The sequence below is a fragment of the Tamandua tetradactyla genome, chromosome 2 (genome assembly GCF_023851605.1).
Source record: "Tamandua tetradactyla isolate mTamTet1 chromosome 2, mTamTet1.pri, whole genome shotgun sequence".
In the NCBI taxonomy this organism is placed as follows: domain Eukaryota; kingdom Metazoa; phylum Chordata; class Mammalia; order Pilosa; family Myrmecophagidae; genus Tamandua; species Tamandua tetradactyla.
The window spans coordinates 123,417,074-123,435,506 of record NC_135328.1 but is presented as its reverse complement, the minus strand read 5'-3'; the positions used below and the strand labels follow the sequence as shown (position 1 = coordinate 123,435,506).

Here is an 18,433-nt window from a genome sequence, read left to right as displayed (position 1 = left end):
AGTAACCTGTAATCTACTTTCTGTCTCTATGAATTTGCTTATTCTAGATATTTCATCTAAGTGGAATCATACAATATTTGTCATTTTTGTTTCTGAATTATTTCACTTAGGATAATTGTTTACTAGTTTCTCTTGCAGCATATATCTTGAACACTTCTTTCTTTTTATGGCTGAATAATATTCCATTTTATGAATATGTTATATTTTGTTTATCCATTCATCTGTGATGGACGTTTGGGTTGCTTCCACCTTTTGGCAATCGACAATAATGCTTTGTGAGTACTAGTGTACTTTTTTGTGTGTGTTTGAGTCCCTGTTGTTAGTTCTTATGGGAATATACCCAGGAGCGGAATTACTGGGTCAAATGGTAACTCTTATGTTTAACTTTTTGAAGAACTTTCCCACAGTGGGAAAGTTTTACATACCTACAATGAACAAATTTTCCTATTTCCCCACGTACTCTCCAATACTTGCTTTGTTCTGTTTTTTTTTTGTTTGTTTGTTTTCTAATTGTAGACATTCTAGAGGGTGTGAAATGATATCTCATTGTAGTTTTGATTTGCATTTTCCTAGTAGCTAATGATGTTGGGCATATTTTCATGTACTTATTATTGACTATTTGTATATCTTCTTTGAGAAATGTCTCTTCAGGTCCTTTGCCCATTTTAAAATAGGGTTATTTGTCTTTTTCTTGGATATAAATGTTCTTTGTATGTTCCGGATCTAAGTCCTTTAGCACAAATGTAACTTGCAAAAAAATGTTCCCCCTTCTGTGGGCTGTCTTTTTGTTTTCTTAATGGTGTCCTTTGAAGAACAAAAGTTTTTAATTTTGATGAAGTCCTATTTGTTTTTTCTTTGGTCATTTGTGCTTTTGGTGTATCTACGAAAGCTTTGCTTAACTCAGTGTTAGAACATTTATTCCTATTTTTTTCCTAAGGGTTTTATAGTTTAGATCTATGATCCATTTTGAGTTAATTTTTGAGTATGGTGTAAGGAAGGGGTCAGATACCCAGTTTTATCATTTTGAAGCACGCTGACATTATGGTTGACCGTTCCAGAATCCACAGTCATTTTTGAAGGTGATTTTATTCCAAATTTTTCTAGTGTGGCAATTTAGTGAAAAAATGTGTTTTGGAAATATCTTCAGCTTCAGGTTATAAGAATTAGGATCTACCTTGACTAAAACACATGGAGTTTGTTTTTACTATATTACAGAAAGTCTGCAGAAGTGGCTTAACCGCTCAGTGACAATGGAAGGGAAGTTTGCTCTCTTGATCACCTCTCTTCCTTGTGCTGGTCTCATCGGTACAAAATGGTTTCAGCTGGCAACTCCGGCATCATGGCTGCTCAAATCATGAGAGAGAGGAAAATTCAGTTTTCATACTTTCTCCCTTCGTCTGGAAGCTGGATACACATCCTAAATGCCCCCCTAGCAGACACTTCCTTTTGCTTCACTGGGCTTGAATTGGATCACATGACCACCCCTTAGCTGCAGGGCATCTGGGAAGGAAAATATTTGGCTTCTCAGCCTCTATAGAGGGAGACAGCAAGAGAGAAGGGGGTGGGGAGTGGCTTTTAGGTAGCCAATCTGCAGTCTGTTTCAATGGTCAATAGAAAATTGCTAAATTTAGCTATCAATTTGAAAAATTAAAAAAAGGAAGTAAATGAAAAAGGAAAAAATTTGAGGTCTAAGACTGGAAAAAAGTTCAAGATTTTAATATCTCATTTCATTATACATGTTGTCTTCAGATTTTATCAGTTTCTAAAACTACTTGTTGTTCAATTTTTTTTTTTTTTTTGTAGTTTCCCATCACCAATTGTTCTTGGAATTGGACAGGTAAGTAAAACAGAAAAAAGTAACCTCTTAATAATGGTCAATGCAGATGATGAAATTTTAAGTGCTTTTATTTAAAACTGTGGCTTGCAAATTTATTCAGATGGCAGAGGCTCATGGAACTCTTAGTGCAACAACATAAAATCTTGACACATTTTATTTCATTCTGTAATTTAGGAACAATTGTATGTGTGGGAAAAAAAACAACTACTTATTTTAAGGTTAAGGTCTTTAATTGAATTTAATTGCTCTGAGGCAAGGGGCCACAGACCTAAAGCCTCCAAGACAGCTAAGTAATTAATGAGGGGACCTGGAGGTGGGGAAGGGGGAAATACTTGTCCTGTGAAGTACGCACTTGACATTTCATTTAAACCATTGTTACCTGATAGGAAAAGGAGTGGAGAGATGAGGTGGGGCCTCTGTTATCAGGACTCCTGATTTTTTTTCAAGTCTCCCAATTTGTAAACGTTGGCAACCAATTCAAATTTTTACAAAACTCTGCCGGCCAAACAAAACATGTTTGTGGTTTGCCTCCTGGAGGTTTGTGATTTTCCCTCTTAAGTACAAGCGTAAGCTTGGATAAGCTTTCAAACTAAAGCCATTTGGCAGTTTTTGAAATTTCCCATTTCTGTTCATTTGTGACTTGTTTGTTCTTTTGGTTGTGTTCTGGGACTTTCCAGCAGTCAAGCGGTTAACAGGTACCAAAGATTTTTTTTTTTTTATTTTGGTGTTGCTTTAATTTACAGGAGGAAAAGCTTTAAGTTAAGAAAAGTGTATCTGTTAACTTAAGTTTTAATTGTGAATTTGGAAAAGGCTGTATTTATATGACTTTTAGCTGCAAGGTGCATGGTTGAGAATGTTGGTTGCAGGGGGATAATAAGAAGGGAAAAAATCTTATTACAGAATACATTGAATATATCACTAGAGGGAATTTATGTGACATTTTAAGACTATGATTTTGCATTCTCATTGTAAGAAAGACTGCCATATGGCTTGACCTTTTCAATAATGTTGTATTCGGGGATCATATAAAAATAGTAAAATGTAGTCATCTAGGTGAAAATTTTTAAATTTGATTCAATGTGAAAATTAACATACTCTGAAGGTTTCTAGAAAGTTTTTTTTTTAACTTTTTTTATTGTATAGCATAACATATATAGAAAGCAAAGAAATAAAAAAGCAGTAGTTTTCAAAGCACTCTTCAAAAAGTGGTTACAGGATAGATCCCAGAGTTTGTCATGGGCTACCGTATGATCCTCTCGCATTTTTCTAGAAGGTTTTTATAAAGGGAATCTGTAAGTACAAGAATACTTTTATTTATTTATTTTTTATTTTGCCACAGTAAGATTTTCCCACTGTTGTATTAAATTTAGCCCTTTGGATCAAGCTGGTTTATCTATAGTCTTTGATTGTTAAAATCCAGCCACGAGACTAGCAGGTTATTCGCGCAGAGAATAATGCAGTTCATACTTCTTTCTTTTTAGTTTTGCTAATTGGTCATGAAAACAGAACTCGGGATCAGCGTGAAGAACGTAGTTGCCTGGGAGAAGGATTTTCAACTTCCTTAAAAATAAAATGTTTTTCTGGTTAAATGTTTGCTCAGCAGCAAATAACTCTTGGTAACATCGTTTTAGGGAGAAGAAAATTATAGTAAAGAGTCAATATATTTCCTTAAGATCGGCTTTATATTTCAATGCAAAAGCGTTCAGAGAAAGAATTTTTAAAAGATCCGTGAATATGTGATCTGTGCCTTTTGTAATCACCAAGACAAAGAAATTCACTGTTCTTCAAACGCCATTGGTTTATACTCAATTAAAGTAAAGCCTTTCTGAGTTATAGTTCTTGGGGAGGAAGAGGCCAATTTAATCCAGTTTACTCCACAGCAATAGGATTTAAATGAGACATTCTTGCAGTGCTAAATAGATTGAAAAGAGACCGAAATCCCTCTTTATGTTGTTCTCTACATTTATATTTTTTCTTATTTTGTATCCAATTATGGGAATATTGAACTTTTAAAAAATGGCATTTATGTGTGGAGTTTTTTCTTTTCTTTTTTTTAATTGTTTGTCCTCAATCTTTATGGGGAAGTTTCCTGACGAGAAGTGGGGCTATATGCTCAGCACATAAGAAATACAATCCAGGATCGATCACTTGTCTCACCCACCGGGGTCATTTTTAGGGACCCCCTTTTGCTTTCTCCCTCTGTCACCATTCCCCGAACCTTTTGAACTAATGTGTATGTGTGAGTCTATTGAATATTATGCTTTTGCCTGATGGAATCCATACAATGACAAAAGAAACAGTTTCAATACTCTGAGAAATAGTTATTTTTTTCTGGAACCTGAAACATGGATTTTTTTGTTTTGTTTTGCCCTTTTTGTTTTTCATACAGCTGTTTACTTCTGATAATATCTTTGTACCTCAAGCAATATTGCCACTTATTTTGCTGAAGTGTCTCTCTCCCCTTTTCTTTAGATGGCAGCCACCATAATGATACTGTATGTGTCCAAGCTAAATAAAATAATTCACTTTCCTGATTTTGACAAGAAAATTCCTGTAAAGGTATGTGATAAGAAATATATGATGGAAGCAATGCCTGGGTATGTATGCCTGGAGTTCTAAATCGCTGCTGTGATTCAGTCTGTAGTCTCTGTGCACAGGGAGAAGGACCCGGCGCCACACTGCCTCTGTGGCTCCCCAGCCACGCGGGACCGGGCGAGGAGAAAGGGAAATAGGAAGTGACCAGGGTTGGGTATGGACTTCTCCTACCTGAGATTTTTCTCTTTCTCCGATTCAGCATTTGTGGAGGCATTCTCTAGTCTCTCCTGTCCTCTGGAGTCACAAGCAAGTGGAATTTGTCGTTTTTTTTTTTTTGCATGGGCAGGCTCCGGGTATCGAACCCGAGTCTCTGGAATGGCAAGTGAGAATTCTGCCATTGAGCCACCATTGCATCGCCCAGAATTTGTCCTTTTATTCATTAAATCTCTGAGCAGGTTTTTTCAAGGGCTGCTTAACGTCACCATGCTGATGACATTACTCCAAAAATTTAGTATAATTTTAATTGTTTTGAAACATGTTAAACATTTTTGAATTGTGAAATATAACCTATACAGAGATAAAAAGCCATCAAGCGTGAATGTATAGTTGAATGAATAATTATCCTTGTTCCATTACCTAGGTGATGAAAAGGTTCACAAAATCCTCCTTACCACATTATTCTAACTTTGTAATAAGAGTTTTCTTGCTTTCTTTGTAATTTTTCTAAATTTGTATGCATCCTTAAAATCCATAGTTTTTGAACTTTATATAAAGGGAATCAAATTATAGATATTCTTTTGTATCTTGCTTCTTTCACCAAATGTTTGATAGAAGATTCATCCATATTGTTTTATGTAGCTGGAGTTCTTTCATTTTCATGGTATGAATTTACCAGTTGTTTTTTTTTAATCCACTTATCCATGATAACTTGGACTCTTTCCAGTATTGGTCTGGGAAAGTACAAAGTCTTGCTCTGAACATACTTTGAGTTGAGTTTGATCCTGGTATACTCTGGGGTGTATCTTAAGGCTATGCCTGCTGGCGTAGGAAGATCATCAGCTTTAGAAGATAATGTCCAACTGTTCTCCAGACTGGTTAGACCAGTTTACACTCCTGACAAAAGTGCATGAAAATCCTTGTCGCTGGACATTTTTGCCAGTGATTTTAAATGTTAAATTTTGCTAATCTGGTAGATGCCTAATGACATCTTCTTTGCTTTGATTTGCATTTCGCTGATGACTGATGAAGCTGAACAACTTTTCAGGTTCTTTTTTAGTGTCCATTTGATTACCCTCTTTTGTGAAACACCTCTTCAAGACTTTTGCCCAATTTTCTGTTGGGTTGATATCTTTTTCTTACTGATTTGTATAGGAGTTTTAAAAAATAAATTCATAATCAGTGTTTTGTTAGTTAGATACAATGCTATAGCTATATTTTCCCTCACTGTTTTATCTTCTCAGTTTCTTTATCATGTATTCCAATGGAAAGGAATACTCACTTTTTAAAAAAAATATTTTTAATGTAAGCAACGAACAAACATACAAACATTCTTTACATACAAATACTTTTGACCTGCTTACAATCACTGGTTTGCAATATCATCACAGTTGTATATACATCATCGTTCTCATTTTTTTGAACATTTGCATCTCTCCAGCAAAAGAAAGAGAAAAGAAAAAAGAAAAAACTCATGTATTCCATACCCTTACCACTCCCTTTCATTGGCCATTAGTGTTTCAATCTGCTTAATTTATTTTAACCTTTGTTCTCCCTATTATTTGTTTATTTTTTATCCATATTTTTTGCTCATTTGTCCATACTATAGATAAAAAGGAACATCAGACACAAGGTTTTCACAATCACACGGTCATACTGCGAAAGCTGTATCATTATACAATCATCTTCAAGAAACATGGCTACTGGAACACAGCTCTACATTTTCAGGCAGTTCCCTCCAGCCTCTCCATTACATCTTGACTAACAAGGTGATATCTATTCAATACATAAGAATAACCTCCAGGATAACCTCTCGACTCTGTTTGGAAATTCTTAGCCACTGACATATTATTTTGGCTTATTTCTCTCTTCCCCCTTTTGGTCTAGAAGGTTTTCTTGTCCCAGCTCATTCTAGGATTTCTGCCCCATATTGCTAGGAAGGTCCACACCCCTGGGAGTCATGTCCCACGTAAAGAGGGAGAGGGCGGTGAGTTCGCTTGCCATGTTGGCTGAGAGAGAGAGAGGCCACATCTGAGCAATAAAAGAGGTTCTCCGGAGGTGACTCTTAGGCCTAATTTTAAGTAGGCTTAGCCTGTCCTTTGGGGGGATAAGTTTCATAAGGACAGACGCCAAGATTAAGGGCTCAGACTATTGATTTAGTTGTCCCCATTGCTTGCAAGAATATCAGGAATTCTCCAAATGGGGAGGTTGAATTTTTCCCCCTTTCTCACCATTCCCCCAAAGGGACTTTGCAAATACTTCCTTATTCACTGTTCAAATCACTCAGGGATTTATTGGGGCATCACACTAACCTGGACAAACCTACAAAATTTCATGCCTTATTGAAGGTTCCATGTGTTTATGGTGTTCAATTAAACTGTCCAGATAAGTTAAATTAAGAAATGCACTAGTCAAAATATACATTTTGTACCGAATAAACATTTCTTGCTTTAGTCTCACACAGAAGTTGAAGTTTTAAAATATGAATGACCATCTATTTTCAACACCCTGCAATATTGACATTCCTTTGTTCTTCCTCATGCAAAAACATTTTTGAATTTTGTAAATTTAGTCACTATCATTATACACTCTAGGCATTCCTAGATTATACCATCTCAGTCTTTTATCATATATCTTTACTTCTGGTTTCTTATGCGCCCCCAGCCCTCCTCCTCCCTCTATCCTTCTCACATTCAGCTTCATTCAGTGTACGTACATTATGATACTACAATCAGGTAGTAATATGCTATCCATTTCTGGATTTGTACAATGTCCTATTGCATACAATCTGTATTCCTTCAGCTCCAATTACCCAATCTGTACCCTATTTCTATCTCCTGATAACCTTTGTTAGTAACTGAAGTTCTCCAAGTTTACTCATTAATGTCAGTTCATATCAGTGAGACCATACAGTGGAATACTCACTTGTAAAGTAGTTAAATTTTATCAGCCTTTTATTGTTAATCATTATTTTTCTAATAGGGGAAATTCTATCCCTCTCTAAGACTATGAAAATATTTTTCTAGATAATTAAAAACCTTTTTTCAGAGTTGGGGTTTTCATCCATCTGGAGTTGATCTCTGTGTACAGTGTGAAGTGGGGACCAATTTCAGTTTTTTCCCATATGGATGCTCAGTTGTCTCAGACTCAATGGTCTGTCCTTTCTCTCTGTCATATAAGTGACAGTGGTGCCACTTATATCATGGTACCGTTGTCCAAATATATGTATATAGGTCTATTTCTGAGTTTTACATGCTTTTCCATTATTTATTTGTGTTTTTTCTGCACCACTTCTACATTTTCTTAATTGCTTTGGCTTTTTAAAAGCTTTGTAAAAAGTCTTGATATCTGGTAAAGCAAATATATCCTCCTTCTTCTTTATCCTTTGCATTTCCATATGAATTTTGGAAGCAGTTTGTCAAGTTTCACAAAAGTAACCTTTTGGTATTTTGATTGGGATTGCACTGAAGCTATAAATACATTTGGGAAGGACTGATATCTTTGTTGAGTCTATGAACAGGGTATACTCCTTCATTAATTAGCCTCGGTAATGTTTTATAAGTATATCTAGTGTATCTGTGGAGTTCTAACATTTCTATAAGATTCATTGTGATACAGTTCATAGTGACTTTTTTTTTGCTATTTACATTTCTTTTTAAAATATATTATTTGGGAAATTACAAGTATAATTTATATTGCTTTTGTATTCAGCAAAATTGTGGACTATGAATCATAGTTTGTTTTTAGTTTCTTTTGGACTTTTCTGCATGCATATTATTTGTTAGATGTTTAATCATTCTAAGCCTTTAAAACAAGTAAGATAACTCCAAAGTAATGTGGCTGGTTTGCACAACTTTTTTGAAAGGCTCGCCAACTTTGTGACATTCCAATGGAAGATGTGAACTTTTGCTTTTATCCCGAACAGTGCATATATACACAGATAGCAGAAGTTTGTGCACCATTTCACAGGCCTTTGAAGCTCATGTTTAGGCTGTGCACACCCATCTTCAACTAATTAACCCAAACCAGGGGTTTCTGCTTCGGAGAGATCCTTGTCCATATACTTCCTTTAGGGAAAAACTTTACTAATGTGGACAAGGTCAAGACTTCTGCTTTAATCAGTTTTTTTTTCTTTCCATGATTACAGATATCGCTGTGCACCTAAATATCTTGATCACATGTAGAAACCCATGAATGTGTTTTGGATCCTGGAAAATTCACAGTCAATGCAGGCAAAGGAACACAAATCATTAGATGTGTGTATGTGTGCATGTGTGTGAGAATGTATCATTTTATTGGTGAAGGAAAATATGTCATGGGAGTTCACACCAAATTATCTTTCTTTTTTTTTCTTGCAGCTGTTTCCTCTGCCTCTCCTCTATGTTGGAAACCATATAAGTGGATTATCCAGCACGAGTAAATTAAGGTAGAGTGCAAGAGTGGTGGATGGGAGGGAGGGTCTACACTCATTTCCTTCTAATGGCACAAAGACCAAGTTTGATTTTTCAAGACGATGTCTGGAATACTTATAGAAGGCAATAATATAATAATAAAAATAGAGACGGACTTTCACCATTTCACACAGGAAAGGCAGGATCAATGCTTTATGTATAAATGCTCAGAGTAATAAGTTAGTATCCTATCTTTTTTGATGGGTGACTATGAAGGATCATTTTTCTTTGTTACTCTCATTATGGACTCATGGATTTGTGTTTACGTGATATGTTTCATTTTACTGTAGAAATAATTCTTTTGATGCTCAAAGTGTCCCATTTCAAGGCCAGTGGCTCTTATGCCCTATAGCCCCCAGCCTTTGATCAGTTCCTTGGTTTCTGATACAAAATGTCCCAGGCTCATCTGGAATTTCAGTGTCATTCCCCCAAGGATCCCCTGGCTATTTTTAATGTTAAATGTTATTTAGAAACCACAATCTGGGTTCTGGCTATATTTTGAAGGAAGGATCAACCCAATATCTAGATGAGTAAGATTTGGAGTGTGAAAAAAAAGAAAGGTATCAGAGATGACATTGTGGTTTTTGGCCTGATGAAGAGAAAGACTGGCATTGCCATTTGTCGAGAGAGGGAAGAATGTGGGTAAAGCAGTTTGGGAGTGAAGGTCAGGGGTTTGATTTTGGACCTGTTACATTTGAGGGGCTTATTGAACATCCAAATTGAGTGTTGACTAAATGGTTAGATATTCTAGCCCAGAGTTCAGGAGAGGTGCTGGCTAGAGATATACATTTGGGAGCCCGTAGCTTAGGGATGGCATTTAAAGCCATGAGACTAGAGTACAGTCGAGAGAAAAGAAGAGAGAGACAAGGATGGAGCCTCAGGCCACTCTGGTTTTAGAGGGAGAAGAAGAGGGACCAACAACTGAGAATGAGGAGCGGACAGGAAGAAGAAAACCCAAGTGAGTATGATGTCCGAGAGCCAAGGAAATGCGAGTGATCATTTCCCGTGCTTAATGATGGGTCAAGTAATATGGGGATGGGGACCTGATCATTGGATTTAGCAACATGGAGGTCACTGGTGACCTTGACACTTGCGGTTTCAATGGAGTGGTATGGGTAAAAGACGGGAGCAAGTTTAAGAGAGAATGGGAGGAGAGGAATTGGGGAGATGAAGGCTGGGCAGCATCAAAGCCCACCTGAAGTCTGTGGTTGTGATGCCCTTGATGACTTACTCGTGGATAAATACAGGTTGTCTGGGCCACCAGGGAATTCAGAATCAGATTGTGTGAGGGCCTGAAGGAGGCAGGGGGAAGTCAGTTTAGGGAGGCAGAGGTCAGCAGTGGACTTGGAAGTCATCAGGAAAGGCTTTATCAGGGATGGCTGAATTGAAATGAATCTTAAAAGAGATGAGTGTGGAGGAGGAGGTTGACTTTGTGAGGGTTTTCCAGGCAGAGTGAGCCAAGTAAGCTACCCAGGTATGTGAGCAGCAGGGGACTGCGCAACAAACTGGGAATGCGTCATTGGCCTTGGGGAAGGAGGGGGAGGAGGGGAAGGGAGAGATGAAGGTGGGAAGGAGGTCACAGCCCAAAGCCAGAAAGGTCATATCCATCTGATGGCATTGGAATGTCACTACAGGAAATGTTTAGTAACCTCGTGGAATGACACTGTGTAAGTAGGCCCGTATTTTTTTTTTTACTTTTTAAATTGTATGATAAAACATACATACAACGTGAAGAAAGAAAAAAGCAATAGTTTTCAAAGCACTCTTCAACGAGTAGTTACAGGACAGATCCCAGAGTTTGTCATGGGCTACCAAACCATGCTCTCAGATTTTTCCTTCTAGCTGCTCCAGAATATAGGAGGCTAGAAGGAATAAATATTTTTTTATCATTGCAATTGACTTTTTTCTTTTTTTTCTGAAAAATAACATATATTAAGAAAAAGCAATAAATTTCAAAGCACAGCATAACAATTAGTTGTAGAACAGATTTTAGAGTTTGGTCTGGGTTGCAGTTCCACAATTTTAGGTTTTTACTTCTAACTGCTCTAAGCTTCTGGAGGCTGAAAGAAATATCAATATAGTGATTCAGCAGTTGTACTTGTTTGTTAAACCCTGCCTTCTCTGTATAATCCACTATCACCTTTGATCTTTTGATCCCATTCTTTAGGGGTTTTCAGGATCATGGAATAGGCCCATATTATAAAGACGTTCATTGTGTTCAAGAATTAGCAAGTTACCTCCTCATTTTTAACAGCTTAATTAAGATATAATTTAGATACCATATAATTCACCCACTTACAGTGTACAAGTCAAAGATTTTTAAGACATTCACAGTGTATGCAGCCATCACCAAAATCTAATTATAGAGCATCTTCGTCTATCCCCCAAAGCACCTTACCCATTAGCAGGCAATCCCTGTTCTTTCCTCCTTCCCCCATCCCAAGCTCTAGGAACCCACTAATCAAATTTCTGATTTGCTTTTTGTGGGCATTTCATATAAATGAAATTATGCATACCATAATGCAATATGTAGCTTTATCTGTCCAGCTTCTTTCACTTAGCATGAGTGCATCCATATTGTAGCATCTCCCAAGACTTCATTCCTTCTTGTTGCTGAATAATATTCCTCTCAATGGATATACCATATTTGTTTATCTATCCATCCATCATTTAATGAACTTTGAATAGTTTCCTCTTTGGGGTTATTATGAATAACGCTGCTATTAACATTTACGTCCAAGTTTTTGTGTGGGCATATGTATCTATTTCTCTTGGGTAGATACCTGGGAGTAAAATTGCTAGGTCATATGGTGACATTTCGTGAAACTGCCAAACTGTTTTCCAAAGTGACTGTACCATTTTACATTCCACCAACAATTTCTCCACCTCATCATCAACACTTATTGTCTGTCTTTTTGATTATAACCATCCTAGTGTGCATGATGTGGCAGCTCATAGTGGTTTTGATCTGCATTTCCCTAGTGTCTAATGATGTGCTTATTGACCATTTGTTTATCTTCTTTGGAGAAATATTTGTTCAAGTTCTTTGCCTACTTTTTTTTTCGCTTGGGCAGGCACCGGGAATCGAACTTGGGTTTTGGGCATGGCAGTCGAGAACTCTGCCTGCTGAGCCACCGTAGCCCACCCCTTTGCCTATTTTTAATCAGGGTTATTTTGTCTTTTTATTATTGAGTTTGTTATTTTGTCTTTTTCTTATTGAGTTGTAAGTGTTCTTTATATATTCTGGATACAGATCCCTTTGTAGATATATGATCTGTAAAATTTTTCTCAACATTCTATAGGTTATCTTTTCACTTACTTCATGGTATCCTTTGATGTGCAAAAGATTTAATTTTGAGCAGATTTTATTTATCTGTTTTTTTCCTTTGTTGCCTGTCCTTTTGGTGATGGATCTGAGAAGGCTTTGCTGAACCCAAGGTCATGAAGATTTACTCCTGTTCTTTCTTCTGAGAGTTTTATTGTTTAACCTCTTACATTTAGATCTTGATCCATTTTGAGTTGATTTTTTTTGCATATGGTATGAGAAAGGTTCCAAATTCAATCTTTTGCTTATGAATATCCAGTTTTTCCCAATACCATTTGTTGAAAAAACTATTCTTTCTCCATTGGCTTGTCTTAGCCCCCTTGTTGAAAATCAGTTGCCCATAATTGTAAGTGTTTATTTCTACACTCTCATTTCTATTCCTGTTTTGGTTTGCTAAAGCTGCCAAAATGCAATATGCCAGAAATGGGTTGGCTTTTTTTTTTGGGGGGGGGGGAGAGTTGACTTTTAACAATGGGGATTTATTAACTTAAAATTTACAGTTCTTAGGCTGTGAAAATGTCCACCTCAAAGCATCAAAAGGACGATAGCTGGACTCTGAAGATAGGCTGCTGGTATTTGAGGCTTCTCTGTCACCTGGGAAGGCACGTAGCAATGTCTGCTGATCCTTCTTTCCTGGGTTTTGCTGCTTCCAGCTTCTGGCTTCGGTGGCTTCCTCTCTCAGCTTTCGTGAGTTTATCCTTGTCTCTTAACTTCTCTGGGGCTTCTCTGAGCTCTCTGGGCCTTTTCTGTGTGTCCTTTATCCTCTTATAAAGGACTCCAGTCAGGCGGTTAAGACCCATCTTAAATGGGGTGGGTGACATCCAATTGAAATAACCTAATTAAAAGTTCCCATCTAGAAAGATCAAAGGTGATGGTGGAGTTATACAGAGAAGATAGGAATTAACAAATGAATACGAATGCTGAATCATTAAATTGATATCTTTTTTATTCTCCAGTATTTTAGAGCAGCTAGAAGTAAAAAACTAAAATTGTGAAATTGTAACCCACACCAAACTCTGAAATCTGCTCTACAATTAATTGTGGTGCTGTGCTTTGAAAATTATAGCTTTTTTGTATATATATATTTTTTCACCAAAAAAGAAGGAAAAAAAAGTTGATTGTGATGATAAAATATTTACGCACTTTATCTCCTATATTCTGAAGCAGCTGGAAGGAAAAATCTGAAAGGATGGTATGGTAGCTCTTGACAAACTCTGAGATCTATCCTGTAACTACTTGTTAAAGAGTGCTTTGAAAACTACTGTTTTTGTATTTCCTTGCTTAGTATATGTGTTATACTCTACAATAAAAAAAGTTAAAAAAAAAAAGTTCCCACCTATAATAGGTCTGCACTCACAGGAATGGATTAAAAAAATGACCTTTTTTGGGGTTGCATAACATCTTCAAACTACCACAATTCCATTGATTATATGTCTATCCATATGCCAGTGGTAGATTGTCTTGATTATTGTAGCTTTTTAGTACACTTTGAAATTGGAAAACATGACTCCTCCAACCGTGTTCTCTTTCAAGTTTGTTTTGGCTTTCTGAGTCCCTTACTTTTCCTTATGAATTTAGAATCAGCTTGTCAATTCTGTGAAAAAAAAAGAAGCAGTTTAAATTTTGATAGGGACTTTGTTGAATCTTTATCTTACTTTGGGGAATATTTTTATCCTAGCGTTATTAAATCTTCTGGTTAATGAACATGAGATGTCTCCCCATTTATTTAGATCTTTAATTTCTCTTAACAGTATTTTGTAGTTATCAGTGTATAAGTCTACACTTCTTTGGTTAAAATTATTCCCAAGTATGTTATTCTTTTTGCTGCTATTGGCTGTTTATTAATTCCATTTTCAGATTGTTCATTGCTACTACATAAACATATAATTAATTTTTGTATATTTATTTTATAATTATACAACCCCACTTGACTCATTTATTTGAACTAATAATTTTTAGTTGATTACTTAGGATTTTAGTTATATGCAATGTCATCTGCAAATAAAGATAGTTTTATTGCTTCCTTTCCAAACTGAATGCTTTTTTTTCCTTGCCTATTGCCTTGGCAAGAATAACCAACATAATGTTAAATAGATGTAGTAAGAGTGGACATCCTTGACTTGTCCCTGATCTTAAGGGGAAAGCACTCATTTCTCACCATTAAGTATACCTTGTTTGTTTTTAAAAGATGCCATCTAAAAATACTTTTTGAACTTAATTGAAAGTAGATTCTTTTTTTTTTGCTTGCTTTGAAAAGGAAATTCAAACCAGTTTCCTAAGACGTGTTTAAGTGTGGATATAAAGTTCCTGAAGATTCTTTCTGTATGTGCCCTCTGGTTGTGGTGCCATTGATGGTGTAAAACCTTCTGCTCCAGTCTGGTCTGGAAGGGCTGGCCGTTCCCTCTCTTGGACTGTTGATCTGGTTTTCCCTTCCCTAGTCTACTGTCTTTCCATGGTCACATCTGGATGGAATTGGGCCATTCCAGCTCTGGCAGCCCATTGACTGTCCATGGAGCTGGGTCCTGGAATTTCTGGGTTTTGAGAGTGGATGAAAGCTTCTTAAGTGCTTCAATTTTTTTTTTCTTCTGCTTTGTCATTCTTGGGATATTGCTTTTTTTTTGAATTAGAGAAGTTGTAGGTTTACAGAAAAATCACACATAAAATACCACCCTTGAGTTCTCATATACCACCCTTTTATTAACAGCTTGGATAAGTGTGGTCCTTTTGTTACAATTCATGAAAGAACATTTTTATAATTGTGCTGTTAGCCGTAGTCCATTGTCTACGGTAGGGTCCGCTGTGTTGTACAATCCTGTGTTTGTTTGTGGTTTTTAATTTTCATTCTAACAATATATATCCAACCTAAAATTTCCCCTTTAAGTGTCTTAATTTTCAAAGAAGCATGGTAGCCTCATTTCAAAAAAGTCTGGGGAAAAAAACCACCCATAATTCTGTATTCTTGTACACCGTTTAAATTACTCATTTTCAGTCTTTCCTCATGTACAGAACATGTCTTGTTAGAGTCATAGATACTGCATGGTTTTATATCTTCCTTGTTTTATTGAACGTTTATTTTCTAAGAGTGGTAAGGCCTTATATTGTTGACTTCTATTTATACTTCCCTCACACGGCTATATCATAACGCACTTCATCATTGCCTTGTAATCTGACAGTGAGCTTGTTTCTGATGTTTTTCTCAAAGACAGTACTGCAGTGAATGCTCTTGTGCACGTGGGTTTTACTTTCTTTTGGATTATTATCTTAGGATAAATTTCCCAACAAGGGATAATAAGGTTCAAAGTTCTGGCCATTTAATGGCTGTTGGTAACATAGTCCCAACTTGATTTGCCAGAAGGTTGTATCGATTTAAATTGCCACCAGCTGTGCCCATGAGTACTACTTCTAGAAACATCTTTCTAGCATTTAGTTAGTTTGAGGTTTTAAATTGTTAGTAAGTGAAAGTGCATCTTTCTAGCATTTAGTTAGTTTGAGGTTTTAAATTGTTAGTAAGTGAAAGTGCATGAAATTATTTAATCTCCATTTCTTTTATTAAGGTGGTTTGTTAATATATGAGAAGGGTACATCCTTATGTTTAAATTAGAAAATGGTTGGGCTTAATTAAAAATGTAAAACAGGCAAACAGCAAATAAACAGACTTGATTTTCTCATGTTATACTTGATTATTTTCTTATTCTCCCAACAGCTTGCCGATGTTTACCGTGCTCAGGAAATTTACCATCCCACTTACTTTACTTCTGGAAACCATCGTACTTGGGTGATTTTTGTGTTTTTCTTCCATTCCTCCAGTGCCCCCCCCACCCCCATCATCAGTATTTTTGCTCCTAGCCAATTAGTCAGCTTTCCAAATAGTTGAATTGAATTGCTACTTACAATAACTTTAGGACAAAGTAATTTATTTACTTAAAAAGTCACTTGTTTCAGGGATTGCCTGAAAATTTTTTTTTGATTGCCTGAGAATTTGAGTAATTTTTTAATTGTTATTTTTCATTAGACAAATCATGCATGTTTGTGATAGAAAAATTACAGAAATAAATAAAAAACAAATGTGACTCTGTTTCCTGAGCCAAAGGAGTATATCCCGACTTTGGAATACAGAGGGAGAAATTATCCAAATATACGTGTAAGAGTTTGGGAAATCAGGGATTGTGATGCATTGCTTATAATGTAAGATCAAAATAAATTAATTTTTATAATTTTGCCGTAAGTTAGCTCAGCCTGGCATCAAGAAAGGTTATTCTTGATTTTGCTGTGAGAATAATTCAGCAGCAATGAGATTTTAATGATGGTTCAGTGTTATCAGCCCTACTATTGAATTTCATCTTAATCTTTGGATGCTTAAGATAAGTTCAGATCAATTAGACCTACCGCAGGAACTCTTCTGCATTTTGTCCCCCCATGTCTGTAGGAGAACAGAGAAATCGGTTTATAATTAGACTCAGAAAACCCCTTAAGAAATCAAGCAAATTTGGTGTGACTAACTAATCCACTTATAAACACTTTTAGTGCCTTCTGTTAAGTATTGTCTGTTAGATTTTTGCTATAAAACTGTTAATGTCTGTTTGCAGGTTGTTTTTTGAATACAGTCCATGTTTAAAATTTTATTCTCCTTCCCCCCTTCCTTTTTTTTTTTTTTTTCATGTATTTGTCTTTTTTTTTAAACAGGAAACAGTATTCATTGAGCATCATTGTCAGCGTCTTCGCCATCGTTCTCGGGGCTCTCGTAGCAGCTGGGTAAGACCTCGGACCGTTTCTTCTCAATAACTTCTTTGTGCCTCTGACAATAGGTCCAGCCCCATCCTCAGTCTTTCATTTTCCATCTGGCTGCCGCTGAATTGAGCAGCCAAGAGACAAATCTGTTGACGTTAGTGGAATCCCCATGTGTTCCTGTGAAAGTCAAACTGGGTTCCCAGCTGTCCAGAACGTTTGGGAGGGGATAGAAGGAGAATGTTACCAGACGTTAGGACAGCTTCTCCGTATAAAAGGGAGAGAATGGCTTATTTTTATTGCTGAATGTTGGTCATTGATATAAAAATATTACCGGAAAAAGTTCTTTAAAATTATTAACAGGTTTACAAAACCTTGCATGCTGATTTGTTTTGACATTCTGTAATACTTCAGCACTCAGTATCACCAGTGGTAGCATATTAGTCAATAAATACATTTGTATGCTTGTGTTATGAACCAAGACTGACCTATTCATTAATAATACGAAGTTCGGGTACAAGAAGTCCACGTTTGTGTTTGAAATCAGGTACTCAGATTCTTGTCTTTTTGTTTTCCTGTTGTTCGTAGCCTGGTGGTTAGTGGCATTTGTGGAGGCAGATTCCTTGGGTTCGAAACTTAGTCGTGCCCCCTATCAGCTGTGTGACTCTGGGCAAGTTACTCAGGCATTCTGTGTTTCATTTTCCTCCTCTGTAAAGTGAAGGTGATGATTGAAAATGAAGCCTACTTGAATAGGGGGAAGTAAGAGAAGGTTGAAGGAATTTCAGTAAAACTAGATGTCAAGGACTTGTTTCAACCCAAGTGACATGGATCATTAATTGCAAACTAAATGAGGTTATTGGCTCCCAAATCAGGATGCCTGGAATCTTATGCTGATCTCCTCACTCATTTGGTGTCTAACCAGGTACAAGCTATGAAACTTCCCTCTGCCTCAGATTTTTCAACTCTAAGTTGGAGACGAAAATAGCATCCACCTCATGGGCTTGGCTTGAGAATTAAATGGTGATGCACGAACAGGATTATTTTTACCCTTTGATGAGAAAAAAATTTGTATTGTGAAAAATAACATATATACAAAAAAGCAAGACATTTATAAAACACACCACAACAATTAGTTATGGAACAGATTTTAGAGTTTGGTATGGGTTATCGTTTCACAATTTTAGGTTTTTCTCTCTAGCTGCTCCAAGGCACTAGAGACTAAAAGAAATATCAATATAATGATTTAGGAGTCATACTCATTTGTTCAATCCTATCTTCTCTTTTATAACTCCACCATCACTTTTGATCTTTTTTTAAAGTTATTTTTAATTGATCTATATTATA

At 36.4% G+C, this 18,433-nt stretch overlaps 1 protein-coding gene across 4 annotated transcripts in view; it reads left to right on the top strand.

Moving 5' to 3' along the window:
- Window positions 1–18,433, top strand: part of SLC35D2 (solute carrier family 35 member D2) — a 57,399-nt gene that overhangs the window by 9,807 nt on the left and 29,159 nt on the right. For 3 of the 4 annotated variants that reach the window (XM_077148721.1, XM_077148720.1, XM_077148722.1), the window contains exons 2-6: window positions 1,804–1,837; window positions 4,310–4,396; window positions 8,947–9,014; window positions 16,068–16,139; window positions 17,048–17,116. In XM_077148721.1, the coding sequence (XP_077004836.1) occupies window positions 1,804–1,837; window positions 4,310–4,396; window positions 8,947–9,014; window positions 16,068–16,139; window positions 17,048–17,116 (330 nt within the window). The other variant, XM_077148723.1, reaches the window with a different exon arrangement.